The 26,376-nt window shown below is 38.8% G+C and overlaps 1 protein-coding gene across 2 annotated transcripts in view; it reads right to left on the reverse strand.

Annotated features, from left to right (window-relative positions):
- The window catches only part of TMEM145 (transmembrane protein 145), a 777,234-nt gene that overhangs the window by 435,110 nt on the left and 315,748 nt on the right, over positions 1-26,376 (reverse strand). For both annotated transcript variants that reach the window (XM_044080786.1, XM_044080784.1), the window contains exon 3: positions 2,425-2,502. In XM_044080786.1, coding sequence (XP_043936721.1) covers positions 2,425-2,502 — 78 coding nt within the window. The remainder of the gene's footprint in view (positions 1-2,424; positions 2,503-26,376) is intronic.

A 26,376-nucleotide genomic window follows, 5' to 3' on the forward strand; every position in this document is an offset into this window, starting at 1 on the left:
AAAAGACAAAAGTAGCACTGATCATTGAAATTGCTACACTTAGCAATTACAGTGTTACATGTACAGAGAAACACAGAGTCATAAAATATCTACATTTGCATGCAGACATGAGAGCAATGTGGAAGACAGATAGATAGCTGCAATAGTAATAGAAGCAATGGATCAAATAAAAAAACAATCCACAGTCATATTTATATATGCTACCAATACATGTAATGCCTTATGAATTGCAGAAGGAGCCAATTCTGGGGACATTGCAGGTGTTGCAAAGAGCACTTCTAGCTAACATCAAAGACTGAAACAATACTAAATTCACGAACTTTATACTATGACTTAGGAATGAAATCCATTCCTGTCATGGTATTAGAAAAACAAAAGAACCGCAATACTCACAGTCTGCAACTATCCTTCTACCTGTGCTAGAGGGTGAACTTTTGGCAAAATCTGTCTACCAGAGTTGTAGCAAGGGAATTCAGCACTTTGGGAAGTACCCCTCTTTGGCACTCTCATACAAACAGCTTATAAACTATCTGTTCTGTTTCTTAAAAAGTAGTACAACTACCTTTAAAAAAGCACAAGTTAACAGAGTTTACAAGGTATTACATGACTATGGTTGTTTACTGACAGTTTGTACGCTATTAAACTATGAGTAAAGTTGTCATTTGGGGCAGGTGACCCACTCATCCCACCTTTGGTACAGCACTGGTGTTTAGACACTCTCCCAAAGGAAAGAGAGTAGGTGTTTGGTTAAATAATTTCTCCCACCCACTGTTGCCATCTTATTGCCATCCAGGCTGCTAGCTGGGCTCAAATCATCATGTGACAGATGAATAGCCTGAACCAGTGGATGGGCTGGCCCAGGGTGGCAGCACTCCTCCTGGGAATTGTTTTAATTTCAAGGACAGTAATACAAATTGCCTCATGATATGTTTTAAAAAACTGAATAAAAGTTTAATAATGATTTTAAAAAATAAACTGTTTATAGTGTAAAATAAATATAGTATGAACACATCAAAGATGGGGGCCACTAATGTAAAAGAAAATAGTAAGAGCACATTAAAGATGGGGCCACTAATGTAAAAGAAAATAGTAAGAGCACATTAAAGATGGGGCCACTAATGTAAAAGAAAATAGTAAGAGCACATTAAAGATGGGGCCACTAATGTAAAAGAAAATAGTAAGAGCACATTAAAGATGGGGCCACAGTGCAAATTATTTACTTTTAGTACATAATGCTTTATGAACAGTGCCCACAGTTATATATGATGCAGAGGGCCAGCCACTGGCAGCTACATTGACTTCCCCACCAAGTATTAGCCCATTTACCAATCTGACTGCAGGTTCTTTATCAGGAAAGAAGCCATCACTCTGTGAAACCCTACACTGCTTGCAGTGACAAAACATCTAGTGTCAGTGTAATGTAGATGATGATGGCATGCCAGTATTAGGGTATGCATAGCTATTGCAAGAAACAATGGAAAGTGTGAGCAGACTAGCAGACAAAATGTTCAACCTCTTCCCTCAGTCAGCAGACAGTGAAATAAGTAGCCTGTGTGTCTCTTACTACAGAAACCAAATATCTGTGCCTTTACTGAGGTCCTAGTCATCTAATCCCTTTTAACTTTTTTCCATGATAACCCCTTAGCATCTCGTACACTCAGCATGACCTACTACCATTTCTATCTATGTTAGAAATCAGACTTCTATAAATATACAGACAGGCTTCAGTTTGCTTTCATTCAATCAAATGCAGAGCAGTGGTTTATGAACTACAGAATAAGCGTTTGATAATGTTAAGTACCAGAAAAAAAGGAAAAAGAAACAACCTTTACAGACCTGGCAAACTTCCTGTACACAAAGCTGAGAAAATGGCCTTCTGCCCTACTGCAATGGGGTAAATCAGTATATCAAGTAACTTCATCTTCAAATAGCAATCAGGAACTGTCTTGAGAAGATGCAGAAATTTGTTTCAGAGTCTTTCTACAGTAAAGTCACAATGGACCGTGTATAAATAAATGCATCAACACATATGCAAACACCTGCCATTTATGGAAACCTCCACCAGCTTGCTCATCAAACTAGGCAAGAACTGTTAAATGTGCCAGAAAGAAATATTTAGCATGAATGTTGCCTCTGAACATGTATGAAACTAATTTCCCACTGCCAAAAGAACAAAATACTTATGGCCTTTGTTATAAAGTGCACACCTGAATTACAGACATATTTTCTGAGTATCAGAAAAATAAAAAAGTTCAGCACTAACAGTAAGCTTACACAGATTTTTAGAACAGAAGATGTCTTGCATACAACGTATACAACCTGTAAATTTGGACCTCAATGCTTCTGTTTATAAAAATGGAAACACAAGTGTATGTCTACATATATGCATGGACAATACAAATGTACCACAAAAACACCACTGACCTGATCTTCCTTCTTGTAAACAGCTGGCCACTGTGATGGATCATCAAAGTAGAGCAGAATGTTCTGACAGCATTTCGACTGTAAAACAGCATAAATAAGGTAAACAAAATGTTTCTCTATTCTACTCTACCCAAGTCCAAAAACATTTATGTCTCTATACCTTCAACGAAACATTCAGCCTTCTAACTAAGAAGTCATATCAGTGTTAGGAAAGGAATACTTGAGTATGAAAATATGCAATGGTATCATTACAGCTTACTCTCCCACTAACTGCCACAAACCACAAAGGTCCCTACACCAGTATACTTGTGATTACGTCTCCAAACAGGGAGGTGCCATTGTCTGACAACAGCAAAAGCATGATGGCTCTGTGTTTCTCAAAGAACATCTTTTCTGACAGGTTAGCAATATTACAACTAATGACTCAATGTCACTTTCTTTATATTTTAAATCCTGTCAGCACTTCTCTTGTCACTGGCCATTCTACATAGCTCATTAGAATGCATCATGAAAACTTTCTCCATATTTAGGCCAAACACATATAATTTATGCTGCCATTTAGAGCATCCCCATATTAGTGACATCTCTGCCAATATAAAACACCAGTACTTGGTGATGTAAAATGCACAAGTGTATCAGATGAAACACAAACATAACTAAACTGCTTGCAAGTGCAGTCTATATGTTTAAGTAACTTTTCCCCGTTGACAGCAATGTGAATCCTGTCTCCTGTTATGTGGTGAAACATCCATTTTCTATGTTTAGAGTGCTTCTTTCTACATTGACCATACATACCGTATCTGGATTCTCATTACAGCTCGTGGCTTAAAAGGGGTCAATGTGGTTCGGCCCACTTATTTTAGTTAAACTAATAAACTAATAATGCTTACAAAAACACTCACATTATGCTCTTTCATGTTGCAGAAGTACAATACATGCCCAGCAACAGCAAGAAAAAAACACTTTAACAGTTAAACTTAATTATTTGCAGGTCTATGGGCATGTTTGACATTATTTTCTTACATATGACAAAGTAGCCTAAACTATGATAATAATGCTCAAATCACAGATGTGGCAACGGTGGTAGTGGTTACAAGCAAGTGACCATAGAATGAAGGTATCCTTGAAATAAATAAGCGAATGGTACGAGTAACAGCATACTTAACTTTCAAAGAAATGAAGGGGAAAGTCAAGAAAGAAAGGAGGCACAACTGCCTCTTAGACAAACTCACCAATACACTGAGGTATATCGGATCATGTCTGTAACTTACTTTACTTGCTCCTACAGTACTTATTACCTTGATACGGCACTCTTGTCATAGATAGTACCCCTAAAAGGCAACCCCCCAATTCTCGGTCACCCACATCCCCCGGAATCTTTTTTTAAAGTTTTTGTCTATCCGTCTAGCATGTCGAGGGATCAGTTGCTAGTGTCCTCTCCTGCTCAGCTGGTGAACCTGGGAATATTGAGGCAATGTTACAATTGCCTCATGTACACAGACAACCCTCTCCTCCTCCCACAAAACACAAATACATGCGAGATGCAACTATACGGCCAAACTGGAGGCTGAGCTCAACATAGGACTGGCAAGACCAGTCAGGAGGAGAAGGTTACCACACACACTATAGACCCAGTCTCACATAGTACCATTACAACCTCAAATCATACACATAAACACACAAAGACATACTGGAGGCTCTGATCAAAAATCTACCAAAACAGCAGAGGCCACCAAAGCAGACACCCAAACAACCACCACCTCAGAACACAACACCTGCAACACATAGACCTCACAGTCAGAGTGTCAAACAGTCACAGCCCTTAAGGCCAAACACAATGCCAGACACACTAGTCATTGGTGACTCCATAGTCAGACACACTGACGTCCGCTCACCAGACTGAGTAAGGAGAAGGTCACAGTAAGCTGTCTGTCGGGCGCTAGAATCCGCCACATAACGCAAGCACTCAGGTCTCTCAACAGCAGGTACAAATATGACTCAGTCATTGTCCACGCTGGTGTAAACGACCTGAGACGCACCTCCTTGGACTACATGAAAAGAGACATTGAGGAGCTCTCTGATTATGTAGCCCAGGCAGGTATGACCCTGACCTTGAGCAGTATCCTACCTTCACCAAGAATGATGCCACAATACAGAGATAAGATGATCAGCTTTAACAATTGGCTTAAACACTGGTGTCATTCAAAGGGGATCCAGTATCTGTCTGCCTGGGATGACATGCTGGACAAGCCACGCTGGGACGGCTTGCACCTGTCACCCTGGGATTCCGGATATTGGCAAAGGCTCTTGCCACCCCATAGTGCCTTTTTAGGCAAGGCTCAAATTCTAAACCTACCACCCTAGAACACAAAAAAGAAAAAACTAAGGGTAATGCTGCTCAATGCCAGAAGTCTAAATCTCAAAATGCACTCGAGGCCCTTCTCAGTATGGAGAACATCGATGTCTGTGCTGTGACAGAAACCTGGTTCAAGGCTCCTGAGAGCACCCCAGCGATATCAGGTTTTACCTCATATCATGCCCGCCCCAAAATCCGGACAATACCAAGAAAGGAGGGTATCCATATTCATCAAGGACACCCACACCTCAAGACTGGTGGCAACGCATGATGCATCGGAGACCATCCAGGTGCAATTAACCATAGGCAAGACTGCTCTGCAAATTGTAGCATGTTACAGGCCACCCTCACAAACTCAGGAACCTCACATGGCCTTCCTGAAAACACTAGAGGGATAAAAGTATCACCAAACACCATCATACTAGGTGACTTCAATTACCCTAATATAGACTGGGAACACTACTCAAGCCCAAACACCCTAGCCCAAAAGTTCCTGGAATTCATAAACTCAAATGCCATGGAACAACTAGTCACCATCCCCACAAGAGGAGATAACATACTTGATCTCATCATCACGAACATGGGAGCACAATGTTCAACACCGAAGTATACCCTCACTGGTGAGATCAGATCACAAACTAATCTCGCTGGAGGTCTTCATCCCACCCCACCTGAAATAAAAAGACCACAGTAAAGAACTTCTCAAAGCCGACTTCACACTTCTAAAGACTAGTGTGGTCTCCTTTAAGGCCCCCGGGAAAACAGTACTCAAGCCGCTGAATCACTTACAAATGCCTTCTACCAGCACCTACAGGACTGCATGGATAAGGCAATCCCAAGCAAAACAAAGACTCTTTGTACCAAAGGCAAGCGTCCAGTCTGGTGGACCCCAGCCATAAATAAACTCTACAACAAAAGGAGGAAGCTACTACAAGATAGAGCAAAATCCTTAAAAGGTAAGACACCCTTGATCACTATAAGTAAAAACTAAGAGCTCTCATAAAATCATCCAAAGCAAATTTCGAGAGAAAAAGCTAAAGACTCAAAAGACAATCATAAGGCCTTCTTTAGCTATGTTAGAAACCTAGGAGGAAACTCCCAGATATGCTCAGAACTAGTTCAAAATGATGTGAAGATTACTGATCCTACGGACATTGCCAACATACTGGCTGACAGGTTCAGTGCAAACTCCCCCTCCCCAAAGGAGAGATATCTATACCAAATGATTTCAGCCCCCAAACATCTCCAGCGCCAAGTGAGAACTGCTCTCTCAAAGCAAAAACACAGCATCCATGGGACCTGATGGTGTCCCCGGCTGTGTGCTCCATGAACTCAATGAGGAATTAAACCCACAGCTAGGACAGCTGTTTAATCAAAGTCTTACCTCTGGATACCCAGGGCACTCAGAGGCGCACTGCAACTGTGGTCCCACTTCACAAAGGCGGTGCCTCCACCGACCCTGGAAATTACCGCCCATTAGCTTGACAAGCCTTATCTGCAAAGCCATGGAGAGTATCATAATGGACCTCATAAATAAAGACATAGGGAATTTGCAGACTTTGGATCCAACCCAGTTTGGCTTTGTCAAAGGCAGATCATGCCTTTTAAACTTGGTTGACTTTTTCAAACAGTCACCAAAGCCATTGATGAGGGAAAGGCAGACCATACACCCTACCTCGATCTGACTAAGGCCTTGAATACAATACCCCACTCGGGTATCATTGAAAAACTCATCAGCTTAAATGTTAACCCATACATCACAAGATGGGTTGCAAACTGGCTGAGTGACAGAACCCACAGGGTCAGAGTTGCTGGCGCCATGTCAGACTCAAAGCCTGTCACAAGTGGTGTCCCACAGGGCTCAGTCCTGGGCCCACTCTTGTTTGGCATCTACTTTTCGTAAAAGCAAACACAGGAGGGTTATGGCTGACAAAGTTTGCAGATGACTGCAAACTGGGCGCCATAGTAGAAAACACATCTGACACAGATATCCTTCAGAAGGGTCTCACAGAACGGATAACTGGTGCCAGAGCCACGGCCTAAAGTTAAATGCCAAAATGCATAGTCATACCCTTCGGGAAAAACAAGGTTACCCCTAGCTACCAAATAGGTGGCAATCCACTGAGCACAGAAGAAGTTATCAGGGACCTGGGGACCCAGGTTGATAGTAGTCTGTCATTCAACACCCATGTAGCTAAAGTAGTTAGGAAGACCTTCTACATTACCCACCTTATCATGAGGATTCTCATCTAGATCAAGGGAGGTCATAGTCTCCCTTTACTCATCACTCATCAGACCAATGATTGAGTACAATGCCCCATTCGGAATGTATCTGACCCGACACTTGCAGCAGCTGGAGAGGCCACAAAAGTTCCTCACCAAAAGGATAAAGGGTCTCAAAATATGTCCTATGCTGCCCGACTGAAAGAACTCCAGCTCTATTCAGTCGCTACCGCTTGCTCAGAGGTGACCTTTGCCTAACATACAAGGCCATGTCAAACCCAGATTTGATGAATATGCTTCACCTCAAAAAATCTAGATCCATCAGAGCCACAAGGGCGGGAGACTTAAACCTCGACACGGCTATTAATAGGACGTGCTGGAGGGATAGATTCATCACCCAAAGACTCCCTATGCTGTGGAACAAAATCCCGGTACATGTGAGGCAGAGCACCTCGCTGGCCTTGTTCAAGAGAAATCTTGACCAATGGATGGGAGATCGCAGATATACCCCAGGGATTACCTCAGTGTCACTGCTCGACAGAGGCACAGCAAAATAATGGGTATAGTTCCCAATACTAAAGGGGTGGCGTAGTTAAAACGATGGGCTAGGCTTGTAAATGCCCTTGGGCAGATAGCCTAGTATGAACCTATGAACCTATGAACCTATGTTGGCCAACTAATCCAAAGGAGGACAAATGACCATTTCCTGTAACGATCAGTTAGTGCCTGCCAAGTAAAGTGAAACCTTACTTAATTTTTACTTTATTCATTAACTGAAAAACTCACTGGGTGCAACTGCCTATTTTTAGGGGCAACTCAAGACCATTGTGTATGGGGTATGAAACAAAGTTTACAGTGAAGGAAGATAAAACGGTTCCACAAGGTACCACTCAAAGGATGACAGTTTATCTCCATTCCATTCCTTCCTGCTGTGATAGGTTCAGAGGTTAAAACTAAGCATGTAACTAGAGACTTATCAAGAAGTATTATCCACATTACCCTTGTAGTTACAAAAAGATAATAGTTCCTGAGGAACAGAAGATTATTTGTACAAATATCAAGCAAGGATTTTATTATTAACCATCCATTTGCTGAAGCTAGTTTTGCAGGCTGTCAGAGAGGTACTTTGCTTGATGTGCAGATGGAGTTTATTCCAAAGTAGGGGAAGAAAACTGGGTAAGAAACTCATTGTGTTGGCAGGTATTCTTGATTTTACAATGGAGGTTCTGCACTTGGGTTCAGGTGTTTATTACAATACTTCTGCTATGAAGGTGGAGAAGGTCATAATGCACAAGGTCTTTCACAGTGCAAAGCACTAGCAAAGGTCACCTCTCTAGAAGAACAAGAGAGATTTTGCCATGCCAGGGTAGCATACTTGCATTTACTAGATATTTTCTTTAGTCAGGAGACTTTTGGACCTTTCAAATTGCACAGCGTGGTTAGATAGGTATATTCTAAAGGGGGCACTGTCATCAACGATGGACCTAATAAAGGAGGAGTATACTAGGAAGAGGACATCTTTTAACCGAGATGACATGCCCCATCAGAGAAGTTGTGTGAGACAGAAGGACTTTCTAACCATAAACACGGTCAACTTAGCCACTATGTAGGAACCCACATCTCTAAGAACACAGTCTACTGTAAGAGGAGTGACAGCAACATAAGTGGATGGGACAGGAGCTTTACTGCAGGTAACTATGCTACTCTTCTTGGTAAGGAGGGTGAGCCCATGGCTAACACACCGGGCATTGATCCAGGTTCAGCCGGAGAATATGGACATTAAGAGGGAGATGAAAATTCCACTTCATTTGCAGTCATCCACAAACCTGGTTAATCAGAGACTTTGGATGCCCAGTTTCACTTCTGAGAAGTAAACGTCAAACAAGAGAGGCCCCATGACCTGTGTAACATCATTAGTGACATTTCTGCGCTAGAGAAGATACATCTTCACCATAACATGACACATGTCAGTAAGCCAATTTGCTAGTGGATAATATAAAGGTTAACACTGAGATTGTAGAGTTTGTCTGTGATATCCATGTAGGGAATGACGTCAAAGGACTTTGAAAAGCCAAGGTAGGAACACTATTCTGTTCATGTTAGAGCTGGAACATAAGGCTATCCCAGTTATCCAGAAATTATATGATAAGAACTAATTCTACACAGGACACTAGCCCATCAAAACACACACATACTCACACACTTAATCAAGCACTCACACACACACACACTCACACACACACACACACACACACACACACACACACACACACACACACACACACTCACTCACACACACACACACACACACACAATACATAGTGCTGATCAATTTAGAGGCCCACCATTTCACCTAATGGCATGACTCTATGGTGTGGGAGCTTACTGGAAATCAGCAAACAGCATCGGAGATAGCGGGAATTGAACCACAGAACCAACATTTGTAAGACAGCAATGCTAACTACTGCAACACTGTAGCAGCCTCCTTATATTAAGCAGCAAAGCTGTTGTCAGTGTGTACAATGTACCTTAGTCTATTCTTTTCACCACACTACTTTTGCTCACATGTAGTTACACATGGTTTGTTTCTTCAGAACTTGGGTACAAAATACACTACTATAATATTCTAACATGCCACTCTCTCTGTAAGACTGACTCGAAATGCAACTTGATAATGTATTCTTCATTCACACTCATTTCCTCTTCTCTGAAATAAAGCCAAGGATGCACAACTATCCCTATGTACTTATGACTTTACCCTTACTTTACTAGTGTGCAAATGACTCAGAATGAGGCACTCTCCATGTATGTTTAGAAGTGCATCATTAATTACTGACCTGCCAATAAGTCAGAATGCAACAGTGCAGATTATGATCTCTGCTTGGTGTACAGTACCTCTGTCCAGTGCTCAAGAGGTGATATAAACAAAGCATGACCTTAACAGTGACCTTTTAGATATATCCTATAGACATCTTTACTTAGAATGCTGCACACCTTTCTGCACCCAATCTAGCTCAATAGCAACAATAACAAAAAACTTACTTAGTCTGTTGTCTATATTGTTTTAGATATGCAGGAATTATACATATGATATCTATAAATACTTTTTTGGCTGGTCGCTCTCACTGACCCCCAAACTCTGCCACCTTGGTTACACCTAACTAACATTGACCTGTTTAATACTCAGAGTAAGAATCCTTTGGCCCATTTCTTCCCTGGGGTGACACTCAAGTGAGCCGGGAGTGGAAGCCAGATCTACATGCTGGGGAACTGGGTTTTCACTTTAAACTCTTCTTCTTCCCCTTCCCATGCCTGCAGCATCCAAAGGATTGGAGTGCAATAGGCCTTTGTGACGTATGTCCATATCTCAGTATGTGATGTAACTAATTGGTCCTGCTTCACTTTGTAGACATCAATTCACTACGTGATCCCTGCTCTTCACCAAGGATTCTAACATAGAGAGCATATGTACTTGAACATACACGTCAATCTTCCCCTCAAGGAAGCAGACTAAGTCTTATCATTCCTCTCCTTCTCCACCTGTCTCTAGCAGGTTCCCATGCAGATAATTAAACTCAAGTCACCTGGGCCAGACACAGGGTTTAGACCCGTGCACCAACAGATCTCAATGCTGTCCTGTCTTGAAATACTTAGGCATGGTGCCTGCAATGGTACTGCAGTAAAGTTGTGAAAATCTGCTTGCAACCTTGTTCTGTCAAATATCTATATATTTAATAACATTTCCCACTGCAACTCCAGGATATTTTGTCTTGGAAAACAAATTCTAGAAACAATATGAAATGCTGAGTCATAACTATACAAAAGGCCAAAAATACAACACCACCATTAAACATCCAAGCACTGATGAAATGCATATAACTCTAATATATGAATAAACTGTTTGACTGTAGGTGCACGTTTCATGGGAAGCAGAGGCAGCATCTATAAATTTAATATAATTTGTGCCAGTGCATATACAGATCTATCTAAATACTGTGCAAAACAAATACATGAATTCTCTTTTCACTGGTGCTGAACTGATGTCATTAGAGCATGTCTATGATATTCATGTAGGGAATAGTGTTAAAAGCCTTGGCAAGGCCAAGGTAGGAACTTTATCCTATTCAGGGTTTACCTGGAGAACAGACAAGGATGAATCCCCCTTTATTCCCTCTATCCCAAAGTCCAGCTTATCCCCAGACAACAGGTTGCTCCTGGATGGGTTGAGAGGTGAGAGCAGGATAACATTTAATTTATCCAAAGTATGGAAATACAAGAGTCAGCTGGTATGGTCATGTCATCCAATAGGAACACGTTGATCTCCTTATCCTAACCCCCATTTTCTCATGACAGCAAGAACTTCTACAAGATCAACAAATGACCCATGCATGTTTCCACGAACGTATAATTATCAGCTTATCCCTTGCTGTAACACACAGCCTTCATTAAATATCATTACAACAGTGGACCAGGCTGCCTCCCTCCCTCCAGAATTGGGGAATTGGCACTGACAACTCACTCCTACATCCCCAAATGGCTCCTCCAACTCCAAGGACGTAACTAGAAGCTGGGTCATCTGGGTCATAGTCAGGGTTGTATCTGTGTGTGCCTCACAGCCAGATAACACAGGAGTGATTTTTGTCATTTATAAAGTGCCTGTTATATCTAATATTAGTGTGCTTCAGATGACACAGAAAATTCAGGTAAATCTGCGCTTGCAAAGTTTGTGACCGAGGTTTCTTTTCAAAATGTGTGTACATAGTGCAGGTTAAACGTGTGCGAAAAGTTTAAAAGTAAAAATGTTAGGATTGCAACTATTCTGTGGATGTATCAGCAGTGAAATTACAGTTACAGTTATATAAGAATGCACCTGTGAGGTAGAGGCAACTGATCAACTGTATAAATATCTGCAGTGTGACAAACAGAAATAACTGCAGGCAGAAAATAATCTTAACGAGACTTTTTACAATTAAAAATAAAAAAATACAACAGGCATAACAGAACAGGCACCAAGAAATCAGTTATGAAAAACTAAAAATCATGGTTTTGATTAAATCAAGTGAGTAGAGCAGTAGTGGAGGGGTTGCCCTGTAGAAACTGTTTTGATTTATTCTTGCGATTTGGCTAGAGCAAGCTGCAAAAATGAAAACAATTGGATGTGCAATAAATATCTACATTTAAAATACATTAAAAAGAGGGAGAACGAGAAAACATAAAGATATGACAGATCTCCAATATCAAATCAGTAAAGCAGGAGAAAGTAAATATACAGGCAATTTGATGAGTGGAGGACTTGAGAGGAAAACAGAAAAGCTTTAACCAAAAAAAAAAAGAAGCGCAGCAAGGAAGCATTATACACTGCCATTATTTAAGAAAAGTAATTATTTCTTTTCTTAAATAATGTCATTGTATAATAGCAATAACCCACTTCTGGGTGTGGGTAATGCTGGAATTACCCACGGTTGGCTTTGTTTGGCCACTTGGGCTTCGCCCTCGTGACCAAACCACACCAACCGTGGGTAAATCCAGCATTACCCACACCCAGGTGTGGGTTATTGCTATAGAAACCCATACATTTTATGATAAACAAATAAAAAATATGATGTAAAATCAGGGACAACTGAGATGCAATCCCAGCTCACATTCAAAAGAGATATACAAGATGTTTTAACTCCTAATAGCTCATCTCACACTGCAGTTGTCTCCAGTGCCATTTGTCAATTTTTTTATTTTCTTTCTACTGCTACAAGTAATGCTCTCATTGCAGTTCAAATCACCCTTCATGTCACCCAGTGCCTTCTTATTTTTGAAATCTGTGCAATGCAATTAAACATTGAACAGCAGCTATTTCCAGTCCCTTTGACTCAGACAAGGACCAGTAAGCCAGTCTCTAACTGGCTCTACAATGGAGCCAGCAAAACAGCAATAATTACAGCCATCTCAAGTTATATCAGAATGTCTACTTCATAACACTGAAATTTTATAATGTTGAATTTCATAACATTGAGACCATAACATCGAAAATTCAAAACACTGAAAACTCAGAACATTGAAAGTGTGCTTCATAACGCTGAAAACTACATTGCACAAGTAAATAATATCACCTAAACCTACAACAACACCTACCCCCATACCCCCTGTAAATTAAATATACCAACTCCAAGATCGCACTACAGTGGAAAAAAGTTAATTTCCTAACCTCAGTGTATGGTGATTGTGATAGGGCTTGCCCCCCTGCAGAAACGTAGTAGAAAATTTATAAAACAAAAAACAGGACCAAAGAGTACTATTTGATGCCAAAAAACACTGTAGCAAGAATCAAGATAAGAATAATGGCATCAAATATCCAGGCTTCAGGTAAAAAAACACTTTATTGTAAGAAAAAAGTAAGTGCTTTCACGAACATACAGATCGCTTCATCAGACTAACTTAATGCAACATCACTCCACAATTTAAAGTACTCAGTATCCAATCAGTAGCTCTACATAATTAAACACATATACCTAGTAAAAAGCACATATACACAGTATAAAAATCATTAGAAATTATAAGTAAATAAAAACATAATAAAATATAGTGACATTTCAGCCTTTTGACAAAGGTTATTGTTACCATGTGTGTTCATATTCATCTGCGTTCTTGGGGATATCTACTAATTTCTTAAGATTCACTTATAAATATTCTTCTAACTTATTGTTTTTTTGGATGTGACGATCAATAAGGCTAATTTAAGTAAAATTAACACAAGTTTATATAGAAAACCAGTCCATAAAAACAATTTGTTACGCAGGGAAAGTATGCATCCTAGGTATGTCCCAAGTGATGTTTTAAAAGGACAATGCTATCGAGTTATGCATTTACATAATGATAACCATCAATTACAGACAGCCCTGAATTAACTAAAATCTGATTTTCTACAGGGAGGTTATAAGGAACATAAGAATGACTCTTGTACAGAAGCAGCATGGGCTGAAAGAGAAAATAAATGTAAACCTTATTTCAACAAGAGGGTGGTTGTCACTGATTTCACAGTGACACAGATTCCGCAGAAAACTTGACATGTAAGGTTCCCTATGCCTTTTTCTAGCAATATTAATCCCTTTTGCAACATAGTTAAGAAGAACTGGAATATTTTAAATATTATAGAAGAACTGAAAGGTATCATAGATGTGGTTCCCTATTTTACTTTTAAGAATAACAAATCATTGAAGAGACATCTGTGCCTACATGGGCACATGTATACAGAGCGTAAACTACCTAATAAACAAGGTACATACATATATAGAACTTGCTCAGTATGTAAATATATTTATAATGGGGCTCTCTACAGGCATCTCACCAATGGCTTTAAAATAGGACCTAGATTTTATGCAGACTGTAGAACCACTAATCTAGTATGTTATTGTTTTTGTACCACATCGAAAATTCAAAACACTGAAAACTCAAAACACTGAAAACTCAGAACATTGAAAGTGTGCTTCATAACACTGAAAACTACATTGCACAAGTAAATAATATCACCTAAACCTACAACACCACCTAACAAACACATGCCACGCTTTTTACATTGGAAAGACTAATCGTGGTTTTAAAGATAGAATATTAGAACACTACAGGGACGTAAGGAATTGTAAGGAAAATAATGCACTAGCACAACACGTGCTACGCTTTGGTACTGACCATAATTTTAAATTCATGGCAATAGAGATCATTCATACTAATATTGGGGGTGGCGATGTTAGGAATATTACTGAGGCTGTTGAACAAAGATGGATTTTAATGCTGCAAGTAGATAAACCACCAGGTCTCAATGACGCCACCTCCTTGAAACCTTTTCTTAAGGGACGTTTTTTGAAAGACTGAAATGTCACTGTTTTTATTATGTTGTTATTTACTCATAAATTTCTAATGATTTTTATACTGTGTATATGTGCTTTTTACTAGGTATATGTGTTTAATTATGTAGAGCTACTGACTGGATACTGAGTGCTTTAAATCGTGTAGTGATGTTGCATTAAGTTAGTCTGATGAAGCGATCTGTATGTTTGTGAAAGTACTTACTTTTTTCTTACAATAAAGTGTTTTTTTACCTGAAGCCTGGATATTTGATGCCATTATTCTTATCTTGAGTCGTAGTAGAAAGTCTGTTTGTTAGTTAGATGTTGTTATAGGTGGAGAGGATGTTATTTACATATGCATTGTAGTTTTCATGTTATGAAGCACACTTTCAAGATTATGAGTTTTCAATGTTTTGGGATTTAGATGTTTTGGTCTCAATGTTATGAAATTCAACGTTATGAAATTTCAATGTTATGTAGTAGAGCCATAGGAGCAGATGCATATTTGAAGGCTAAAACTGAAGTGTTTTGCCAAAAGCAGAGTGATTGAGAGGTATGGTTGGCTCTATCACACAGAGCGATAAACGCTCGTCTGTTCTGCAGGCAACCCAGATCATTTTACTGGACCTTGGTGACACTGGAGCAATAGTAGCCTGCTGATCAAGGTGTCAGGCTGATGCAACAATGCATAGCACTGTGCTTGGCTGGATGTGTGAAAACATGAATCCACCAACAGTACTGCAGGGCTTGCTTTAGCAGTGCGAATGATACCCAGCCACAAAGGCACACACAAAAGCCCACCATCTAACCTACCAGTGTGATGCCCATCCAATAGCCATCTCTTACCACATACAGCCAAACAACAAACAAGATGGAGGAACAAATGGACCAACCAGCTGCTGGAGGGGGAGGGGAGAACAGAAAAAAGATTTAGTAAAAAGGAAAATGTAGAACCTCTAAATATATTTACAGTTTATTAACTGGGTAGGTAGACCTATCCAGGTTTCCAGGGAAATGCTATTAAGGCTACAAGGCTCAAATATCAAATACATGCAAACAATAATTAGAGCAGACACTGAGAACAGAAATTATACACAAACACAAAGGCAAATAACTGTGCACTGGGTATAGAAAACCACAACAAGAAAAAGCACACAACTTTTTCATGAAAATACCCATCCTGCAAAAATCAAAATTATTTCGTTTTTTGTTGGTTGTATGTAGCAAGAATTTTACTAGTGTATGAGCAGTTTAGTGTTGGTGTTTCTGAAGTTGACTTTTTGCAGTCAACTTTCTTGCTGTTGACATTGTAGTGCGTCAACCTACTGAGGTAGACCAATATAAGGACTTTTGGTGGTCTACAAGTTAAGCATGTGTGTTCATTTCGTATAGCAGAAATATTAGGGAGAAACTGAAGGCCTTCTCTGCAACTGCCTAGACAAAGACAGGTCTCATTCTTGATTTGTTCAGCCTGGCCAGTAGGAAGGAGTGGAATACAGAGTCAGAGATTCATTCTAAACCTACCAAGACTTCTCTGGTTAGGAGACTATTCTTCATGTCCCATAGAAAGTACATGCTATGCTATAAACAGCAGTCATTGTGCTGAATCCAGTCCTGGGGGAAAAAAAAAAAAAAAACACAGCTGAGACTTGCTGAAATGTTCTAGGAAGGAACATTGACTGCCCTCTCCTCTATGCTAGGTAAAGGTCTCTACATATAACTTGTAACAGACGGTAAACAAAGGTTTCCAATATAGAAGCTTTCCAATATATACAGGAAGAGTAACATGTGGCAGATGTCAAGGACTGGTTTTTATGGTGAAGATTTATTGGTTTAAAAGAAGATGCATGGATGGAAGAAGAGAAAAATATGTACTACCCAGGAAAAAAAATGGATCAAGAGGAAAGATGTAAAAATTATTTTGGGATGACAGACTGTCTAAACCAGAAATGACTACTTCTAAACACTTTTATTGCATTATCACTTGTGACATAGACAAACTTACATTTATATAGAGGTGATCAAATCATATTAACTAATTCACATTTACAAGCATTATACATCACCTATAATCTAAGCAACATTACATAACCTGACCAATTTTCACTTTCTCTTAAACCTCATACCCCCTCCAAAACAGTTCTATTCACGTATTGCTCCCACAATTTCTATTTTGTCCATGTAATTTACTCCTACCCTTTTCTAAAAATCCCATTTTATGTTATTTTAACTTTGTTAAAATATTCACTTCATGTCTAATTGGTTTAGATTTTGATTTCCATTTTCTAGTAATTGTTTTTTTGGCAGCCACCAGAATTAAACTTAACAAGCCCTTACAATGGACTACACAATTCAGATCCTGCATTCCAGCTCAAAAAATAATTTCCTTAGTTATACTCATTTGCTTGCCCAGTATTCCCAACAGAGTACTCTGTAGGACATTTTTCAAGTCTACCAACTCAATATACTCCCAAAACATATGTTCCCATTAAACCTCCAATATTTGCCATCTACCTGATGAAAAATTCTTTGGAGTCTGCGTGGGGTGTAAAAGTAACTATGCAAACACTTCCAGGCAAAGATCCTAAATCTTCTAGATTTTGTTTCATATTTGGGAGCCACACATATGTCCTCCCATTGTTTTTTTGTGAACTACATATCTAATCTCTTTCCAATCTTTTCTGACCTCTTCTGATTGAGTCCTATAGTTATTGTGTAAAACTTTATATGCCTTACTAATTTTCCTTTTTTTAAACAGCAGCTTCTGTTCTTGATTCAATGTAAATCTTTTTTATTTAAGATACCCCTATCCCTCTCTGTCTTTACTCTGATACCAATCCATGATAGGGAAAGCAATCACTATCTTGCAGTCTAAAGGTTTTCTTCTCCTCTTTTCATTATGTCACCTTTCCCTCTCTAATTACTTGTTCCCAGTACCTTGGTTCCTTTGCCAGCTTCCTCCACTAAATCACAACTCCTCTTGCCTATTTTCTGTACCCTTTCTCCGTTTTCATGTTGGCTTAGTACTTAGTATACTTTCTGATATAATATTCTGTTTGACTGTTGTTTTCTTCTTAAGAATCTGCATCCAAAATCTCATTCTTTCCTTACTTCTTGAATTACTCCCTCCCTCCATTTCATCATCAACTCTTTCCACTTTGAATTGTAGGATTCTACTTGTGTAATGTATAACGGCCTTAACCGTGTAGCTCTAAAATATCCCTTCATATCAGGTAATCCTAAACCTCCTTGTTCTATTGGGAAGATCAACTTATCCCACTTGACTCCTGCCCTCTTCCCCTCCAAAATAAAATCTTTCAAGTCTTTATTAATTATGATCCATAGCTTCTCCTCTGGTTGATAAAAATATGCCTGATCTGTGTATAAAACTAAAACATTTTTATTGCTTGTATCTTGCTATCCATATCAATGTGCAAGAGCTTTCAGCTTCTCAGAAGAAAGAATGAGAAGGGGAAGAAGAAAAAAAACATCTGTTTACTTTAATAATGTTATTATATACAAGAACAACAAAAATACTTTACTATAACATATATAATTTATATTATGAAAAGTTTCATAGAAATACTGTTAAGAACAGAAATTGTTTTACTTACAGTTACCTTTTCCTTCTTCCCCTCCCATCAGAGTCCTTTAAAACATTAATGACATGAAGGGAAGCAAATGCTTTTCAGTTCTCCACAAGTTTAACATGACCAATGAAAGTCCACTCTTTCCACTTACTTTTATACAGCCATATTTCACAAACATGATTGATGCTTTGCAGTCTCACATTTATTCTCTAATTTCTGTGTTGCTGGTCTTCTTCGTGTTCCTCTCCATATCCCAATTCCAGATTCTGGTTAAATTCCAAAGTATCCCTGATTCTTCTGGTCAACTCCTATGATTTTCTCTGTCTCTCAAGCATTTTCCTTTGGAACAGTGGAAAAGGTTTCACTGGCAGCGTCTCTCTATGTGTTTTACTATTAGAAAAATTAGAAGCAGTGCCCCCTTCTGCTTGGTGTCTCTTTTTATGTTGAATAATCTTTTGTACTTCCTTCTTACCCTGTTCTACAACAAAAATGACTTTGATCTTCCAGGGAAATAGATTCTGAAGACAGTTGGTACAGCAGCTTGCATCTCACACCTCCCTCTTGACATTCACTGATTACTGGAATAAATGTATTTGTATTTTGCCTGGTGTATAATGAATAATCATTTTCTACAAACAACTTACTGTCTCCAACTTTTAATACTTTGCCCTCTTACCACAGTTTTGACAGGATCAACTCTTTCTGCTGGTAGGTTTGCATCTTTCCTAATACAGGTCTTGGCTACTTTCTCATGGGCAGACTTCGGTCATACACACACTGTGCCCTTTCAGTTAACAGTTCTTGATGTGGAATACCAGTCCAGTTGCATATTAGTGCCTTCATAAAATGAATACAGTCTGTTCATACTAGTTTCTCTGATACAGCAGAAAATCTCAGATTTTCCCTACCTGCTATGTTCTCCAATTCTACCATTTTTAAAAGATCTCTTCTTGAGCAGTCTCATACTCAGCCAGCATTTTATTCATTTCTGCCTTTGATTTTCATCATTTTTTTCCAGCTCATCTGAATAGCTGTCCAAAGCTTCTTCCATTTTTTTCCAGCTTTTTGTAATTTGAGTTGATGTACTCCTTTAGTGTTTCATTTATTTTAATAATCTCAGAACACATTTGACTTACTTTTCCTCTAGATTCCTAGAAGTCATGTCTTGCACCAAAGCTGGAGCTTGAACTGCTTTTTGCTGAACAGCTGCAGGATTCTTCCAAGTCATGGTTTTCTCTTCACATTTTCTGGTCGATTTTCTTTCAGGCTCCCTTAGTTTCTTCTTTGTAGGAATCCAGGCAGTGCACTTCTTAGCCACTAACATAATTTTACTCAAGCTGACAGTATGATTGTTGTTGTTTCTCAGTTTCTCTTTTGCACTGAGATAGATGAAGTTAAGCTGTTGATCACTATGCAGTCATCTTGGAAGTCAACCAGAAATGACTGTTAAGAGTTTATGTATGGATATTCACTGTTAGAACAAATGGTCCAATTGTGGACAGAATGAAAGAAAGTAGGTTTGAGAAGATAGCACCTCTTATAAAAACTGAATCAGAGAACAAGACTAAGAAAGCTGTTTCCGGTAACATCAACAAATTAAGCTAAAAAAGGGAAGAGAAATGTTAATAAACAAACAAACCATTAACTCTTTTAGATACTAACGATGCAGCCCAAGTAGAAAGGAAATGAGATTCCTTGCAACTTCAAGTCTTTAACAGTCAACTCCAGTGACATAGCCAGGGATTTATAATCAAGGATGTATTAATTGCTATCCATGGTCCAGGTGATAATCTGAGTTTGATTAGTGGCAGTGATGCCTGATGGCATTGGTGAGGAGGATGGACATGCTCATCTTGGGGGAATGGGCAGGTTAGACCCTGCTGTGCACTTCCACAGTCCATAGGAAGAGGAGCAGTGATACAAATATATGACCTGGGGGCAGTTGTTGGACTCATCAAGGTACCACCTATTGACAGCCTTCAATGCAGGTTTACAGTACCTTGCACTCACATGAAAAGGCACTGTGGGTCTCCACAGTGATGTAGAGCAATCATCCCAAGGGGCAAGAGGTACATTTAGGTCAGTAATTGCTGGGATACTGGCAATGGCATAAAAATAACCTCATAGCTGCTTGAATGATAGCCTCCTTTGGACAACTTTCACCCTAATTCCAGGTGAAATGTATGGATAAGGGAAAGAATGGGTAAATTCAGTTGGACAAGGTTCTATGGCTGGCACGGATGGTGGCAAAAATTACACATACACACAAAAATCAAGATGGTAAGGAGTTTAATATTACTGAAAAGAAAATTGCATCCTTATTAATAATGAAAGGCCTACTGAATGTTGTTAAAACTACATGAAAATGCAACATCCATAAAAGTCCTCGAATTGTTTAAAAATAATATGTAAATAAAGATGGGTAAAATGATCAGAGCAATAATATGTTGTGGAAAACTAATCAACATGAAAAAGAAAGGGATCTCTTATTTTACACATATCTAAAACACTTCACAGTTTCAACGTTTCTCTTGATTGAGATGACGAGCTCTGCACATTATGAATCAAGGAGCTGGTATCCTTTATATATGGGTTGGTACCATTGGTCTCTTGCTAAATTAAAAAGACAAGAATTATGATTTTGGTAACACCAAGAGCTTAGTGTACAAAGCTTTTGAGTTAAGACCCTTCTTCAGTGCACTGAAAAAGGGCGTTTACCCAAAAGCGTTGCACACTTACTCTTGTATCTATTAAACTCTTGCTGTTTCAGAAGTCTAAGTTGTTGTCTTTTGGAATTTTTGGATTACTACTAACTTGGCTCCCTACAGTATCTGATCTGGCTTTTTTTGCTCTTGCTAAATCACTCAGTTTGTTTTAAAGTTAACTTACTCTAAATTTTTTAGTGAAAGGGAATGTGTTTCACAGTCCACCTCCCAATACAGAAAAAAACCTTTGTTTAAGCCCTAGTGATCTTCAATGAATTTCTCCAAGATTGCCCTAGTAACGTCCCAATATATCTATTATTTTTTATTCATATTTACATTTATAACACCAAAAGCATGTTTCATATACGCTCTTGGAAGATTTTGTCTTAAAGCTCACATGATGGGAGATGCAGATGCACTGATACTTAACATTTGTCTAGTGCAGCTATAGATATATTAAATACTGTTCATAATTTATGGTATCACAATTTTCATATTTTTCTTAATATGTCAAGCATGAAGCAACAAAGACATACAGAACTGCTAAGCCTCATATAAATGTTCACAGGTGGGTGAACAAAATATTACTGACAGTTTGTATATAGCTTGAGTAGTTACTTAGATATTGTAAGTTTACAAAACAATACAAAATTAATTACTATATCTATAGTGACTTATAAAATCTAGTTTTTCACCTACAATGTAATGAATTTAACCACTGATAAATTTAGATTGTGATGAACAGTTTCTTAGTTTTGCACATCTTTATTAGCACTTGTGGCCCCAGAGATATGAATATTTGAACTGCAAGAAGATAATTTAATTTTATCAAAAGGTTCTTGAATCAACGATTCAGAGTTAGAAAACAAACATCCACAGCTTTACTGGAAGGAATGAGAGACTGGAATATACAACATCCCATTATACGAGTTTGCCTCTGTTCCTTTTTTTCTTTACCATTTTGATTTAAATAAAGACCTATTTGTACAATGTTCCATTTAATGCCGAGAAGTTTGTATATATTAAGCAGGTCACCCATGAATAAAGGAAAATAAATCGAATGTGACTCAAAGTGTCAGAGCTTGTCTGAGTAAGGCAAGTTCATGACCCATATGATCTTTTTGTGAAATATCTCTTTGGCCTTTTTAAGCTTTTAAAGTCAGCTACAGACTTTAAGGAAAAGGAAATATTGTACTAGATGACATGTCTGACTAGGAAACAATATAGCAACAGAAGGACTGATGCAGGTCTTGATTTCACAACTTTTCATTTTTTTCTGATAATGCAGAAACATTACCTATAAAGGGTGTACTGTAAACAAATGCAAATTTATGGTTGATCTGTGCCCTTTGATCCTTAAGTTATACCTAGTTATGTACTATTAGTGACATAATGATAAATTCTACTATTCCTCTCCTGGTGCAAAACAACACATTCTTCTGTATCAGAAGTTTATTCCATTACTTAAAGACTAAACAAATAGGTTATCTAAATATGTAAAAGTGTAGATGATTTTGTAAGCAGGTGACAACAGCTTTGATTTTGCCATTGTCAACAAACTTTATGTATCAAATGTTATCCCTGCTTGTCCACACCAATTAAACAAGGAATGGCCCAGTATAGGTTCATAGGTAGGTACTAGGCTATCTGCCCGAGGGCATTTATAAGCCTAGCCAGAGTGTGTCGGCTTTCGCCACCTCATTGATTAGTTAACTGATCCTCTGTCAAGCAGAGCCAATGAAGGGATCCCAGGGGTGTATTTTCTGTTACCCATCCACTCGTCAAGGTTTCTCTTGAAGAGTGTTAGTGAGGGGCTCTGCCTGATGGTATGCTCTTGGATCTACAACTCATGGATTTTGGTGCAGGGGACTATTATTAATCCTAACCATAAGACAGTTAGGAATAAACGGTTTAATGTAAAAAGGTTTAGCTTGCCTACGATGCCATGAGCAACAGCATCAATTGCTTTTGACAAGAAGAAAATGACATTATCAAAAGTTCAACATCCAATACACCTGTAACATACAAATGAAATTCTAATAAATCTGTAAAACAAAATATGTCTTTAGTCAAACAGTGCTGTGAAAAGTCAGAGCATTGCAGCATGTTAAGATAGAGAAGTTACGAAACATGCTCTAAGCATTTTCCTACAACAGAGGTTAGACTAAAAGGTCTACAGCTGGTTACTAAACAACTTTCATTCCATTTTACAGAGTAAACATCTGGAGTTGTTTTTCAAAATGAAGGTATTGAAGTTATAACCAAAGAATTCTGACTAAGATATAGAGGATTTGTCTGATCATAACAAGACTGCTATATGTTTGAGAAATGACTGCGGAAAAATTCATCTTGAACCAAGAGAGGCAAAGCTTTAGCTGCTCCAATGTACTACAATAAAGAGACAGGGGAAAGAAACTATAGTAGTGTAAAGTGTTTTATAGCTTTGACAGATGTTAACACTTAATGCTACCCCACAGGCAGCTGCACAAGTGAAGTGCATCTGATTCTGTTAGAGCTTTAAAAGCTTAAGAAATATACTTCTCACTGCCACACAAAATGATTGGCAGTATGATGAGTATTACAGCTTTTAAAGCTAGGCTAGTGCCATGTTGTACAGGGATAATAAAGTCATAACTATAATGCAGTTAACCTAAATTTGACCAATAGATTGGTACACAAAGAAGCTGCAAGGGGAGGACAGGAGTGCGTGGTTGCTGTTAGCTTGTTGATCCAGGGTTAGGCAGGAATCTCTGACTCACCACATGGGTTACACTTAACAGAGCACTATGAGCTGCACTCATGCAGCATTAGCAGAGCACTGTGGACTGCACCCATGCAACATTAGCAGAGCACTATGAGCTGCACCCATGCAGCATTAGCAGAGCACTATGGGCTGCACCCATGCAGCATTAGCAGAGCACTATGGGCTGCACCCATGCAGCATTAGCAGAGCACTATGAGCTGCACCCATGCAGCATTAGCAGAGCACTATGGGCTGCACCCATGGAACATTAGGTTGTCAACACACACAGATTTCCTGCATGCATAAGCCAAGAAAACATTGAGGCACACTCCCTGTAGTTAGCAGCATAGAAGCAGAGCTCAGTTAGCTACTGCAAAGGAGGAGGATGTTCCCAGAGGGAAAGGTAGGCACTCCACCAGATCAGTAAGTTGGTCTGCTCCCTACCAGTTAAACACTTGCCATATGTGGGATGAATGGACTAACAATAAGGTACCACAAGCTAGAATGAAAGAGTCATAGCCTAGCCTGGGAATGCCTGGTTCTCAACACCCCCCCCCCCCATGTCAACATAAATAGGCCAATAGGTAGTGGAGCCATTCAAGCAGGCTGACTGGGAAAGAAAAAAAAAAAAAAAAGAAAAAAGAAAACTCGTCTAAGACTGTTCAGCTTCATATCACTGGACTGTGGTAACAGCTGTTTATGCCCTAGTCAGAGACTACAGCATAACAGTTCTGAAAGATGTGTATAAAATTTTGTTAAGCACTTTTTTTTACACTAGCAAGGGGTGTAACTAGTTTGTCTTCTCCCTAAATCTGGATTATAATTATATCTTTACTTATACTACAATACAAGACTGGTGCCAAATTAATACTAGTTTTATGTGGAAGATGAGTTTAGCAAATACTTGGCATACTATAACTTAGACTGCCAGCTGGATGTCCTCCATGGATAAATCAGTTTATGACTTGGTCAACTGCTTGACAAGACTGATAGTAGAAAATATTCACAAACATTTCTGCAATACTTCGCAACACCTTTGATAAGGTGGTCTCTGTGTTTAACTAGAATATTATTCGCAACACCTCTGATAAGGTGGTCTCTGTGTTTAACTAGAATATTATTTGCAACACCTCTGATAAGGTGGTCTCTGTGTTTAACTAGAATATTACCAGCTTCTGGTTTGGTCTTAGAACTGCATGAAAAGATTGTCTTTCGAGTTTGGGCTACAAGAAATGTGCAAGGCCAAATATTTCTCATGGCATGACTTTTGGTATCTAATAATCTTTTTAAAAAAAAAAATGTAGTGGTGAATGTTATAACAAATAAAGTACAAATTTTCATGTTATGTCTTTTCATTATATGTAACTTCTGGACTCTTTTTCCTTTTATATGGTTTATCTGAAAAAGTAGGTATTTTTGTTTTGAATACTGGTACAGTTATTGATAACACTGTATGATTTCTTACAGAATGTTCCAAATCCCTGAATCACTGTCAAGTGTTTTCTGAGATCTGTCCCACTTTCTAAGATTGTTCATAGTTACATAATCTGCCTTATAAAATGTTTTGTTTTTTTCTGTGATATCTCATTCTTAAGATTATTTGTAACAGGATGTATTTATTTATTTAACTTTTGTTAACCAGTCAGTGAACTGATTTGTGGCTCCTCTTCAAGCATGACCAACTATCCCAGTAGATAAAACTAGTCTGAAGAGCATAATGGACATAATGGCTTGAGTTCTAGTCTCTCTAAGTCAGGATGCACAAATATTGCATCTAACAAGAGTCTGCCCTAATACAAAAAGTTGACCTTTTGGGTAAAATGTAATTGTACAATGTAATTCAAAAGTCTGAGGTCAGATCTTCTAAAAGAGGTGAACATTTTGCATGTAACAGGAGGAAAATTAAGGTAACCTAGGAAAAGTAAATTTGAATGATCCAAACAATTTACAAAAGCCTTGTAAAACATTTTCTTGAGGATGTGGAAAGAACCTGAGCACTTTGTAGTAAAAAGGCCCCGTTTCCTTGATTCAGTATTATCACATTCAGACACACATTACCTGCAATGAGGAAATACTCAATACTGGCTAATTTGCCTGCCCTCTGAATTGCTGTTAAGTACCACTAGTGATAATCAACACTTTCCTTCAGTAGTTTTCACTGGCAGCTGATGCACTGTGCTAGCAAAGGCACCGCCACAGTCAATCTTCCATATACATGCAAGCAGTAAAAACACACACACACACACACACACACACACACACACACACACACACACACACACACACACACACACACACGCACACACACACACACACACACACACACACACACACACACACACGCACACACACACGCACACACACACACACACACACACACACACACACACACACACACACACACACACATAGACACACACACTATACTACGTATCTGTCCCTGTGTTGTCAGAACATCCCTAATGTCTCATTTTTTCCTGCCTTCGTAAATCATGGA

This window comes from Protopterus annectens, chromosome 8.part0, assembly GCF_019279795.1.
Source record: "Protopterus annectens isolate FY-2018-M chromosome 8.part0, PAN1.0, whole genome shotgun sequence".
NCBI lineage: Eukaryota > Metazoa > Chordata > Ceratodontiformes > Protopteridae > Protopterus > Protopterus annectens.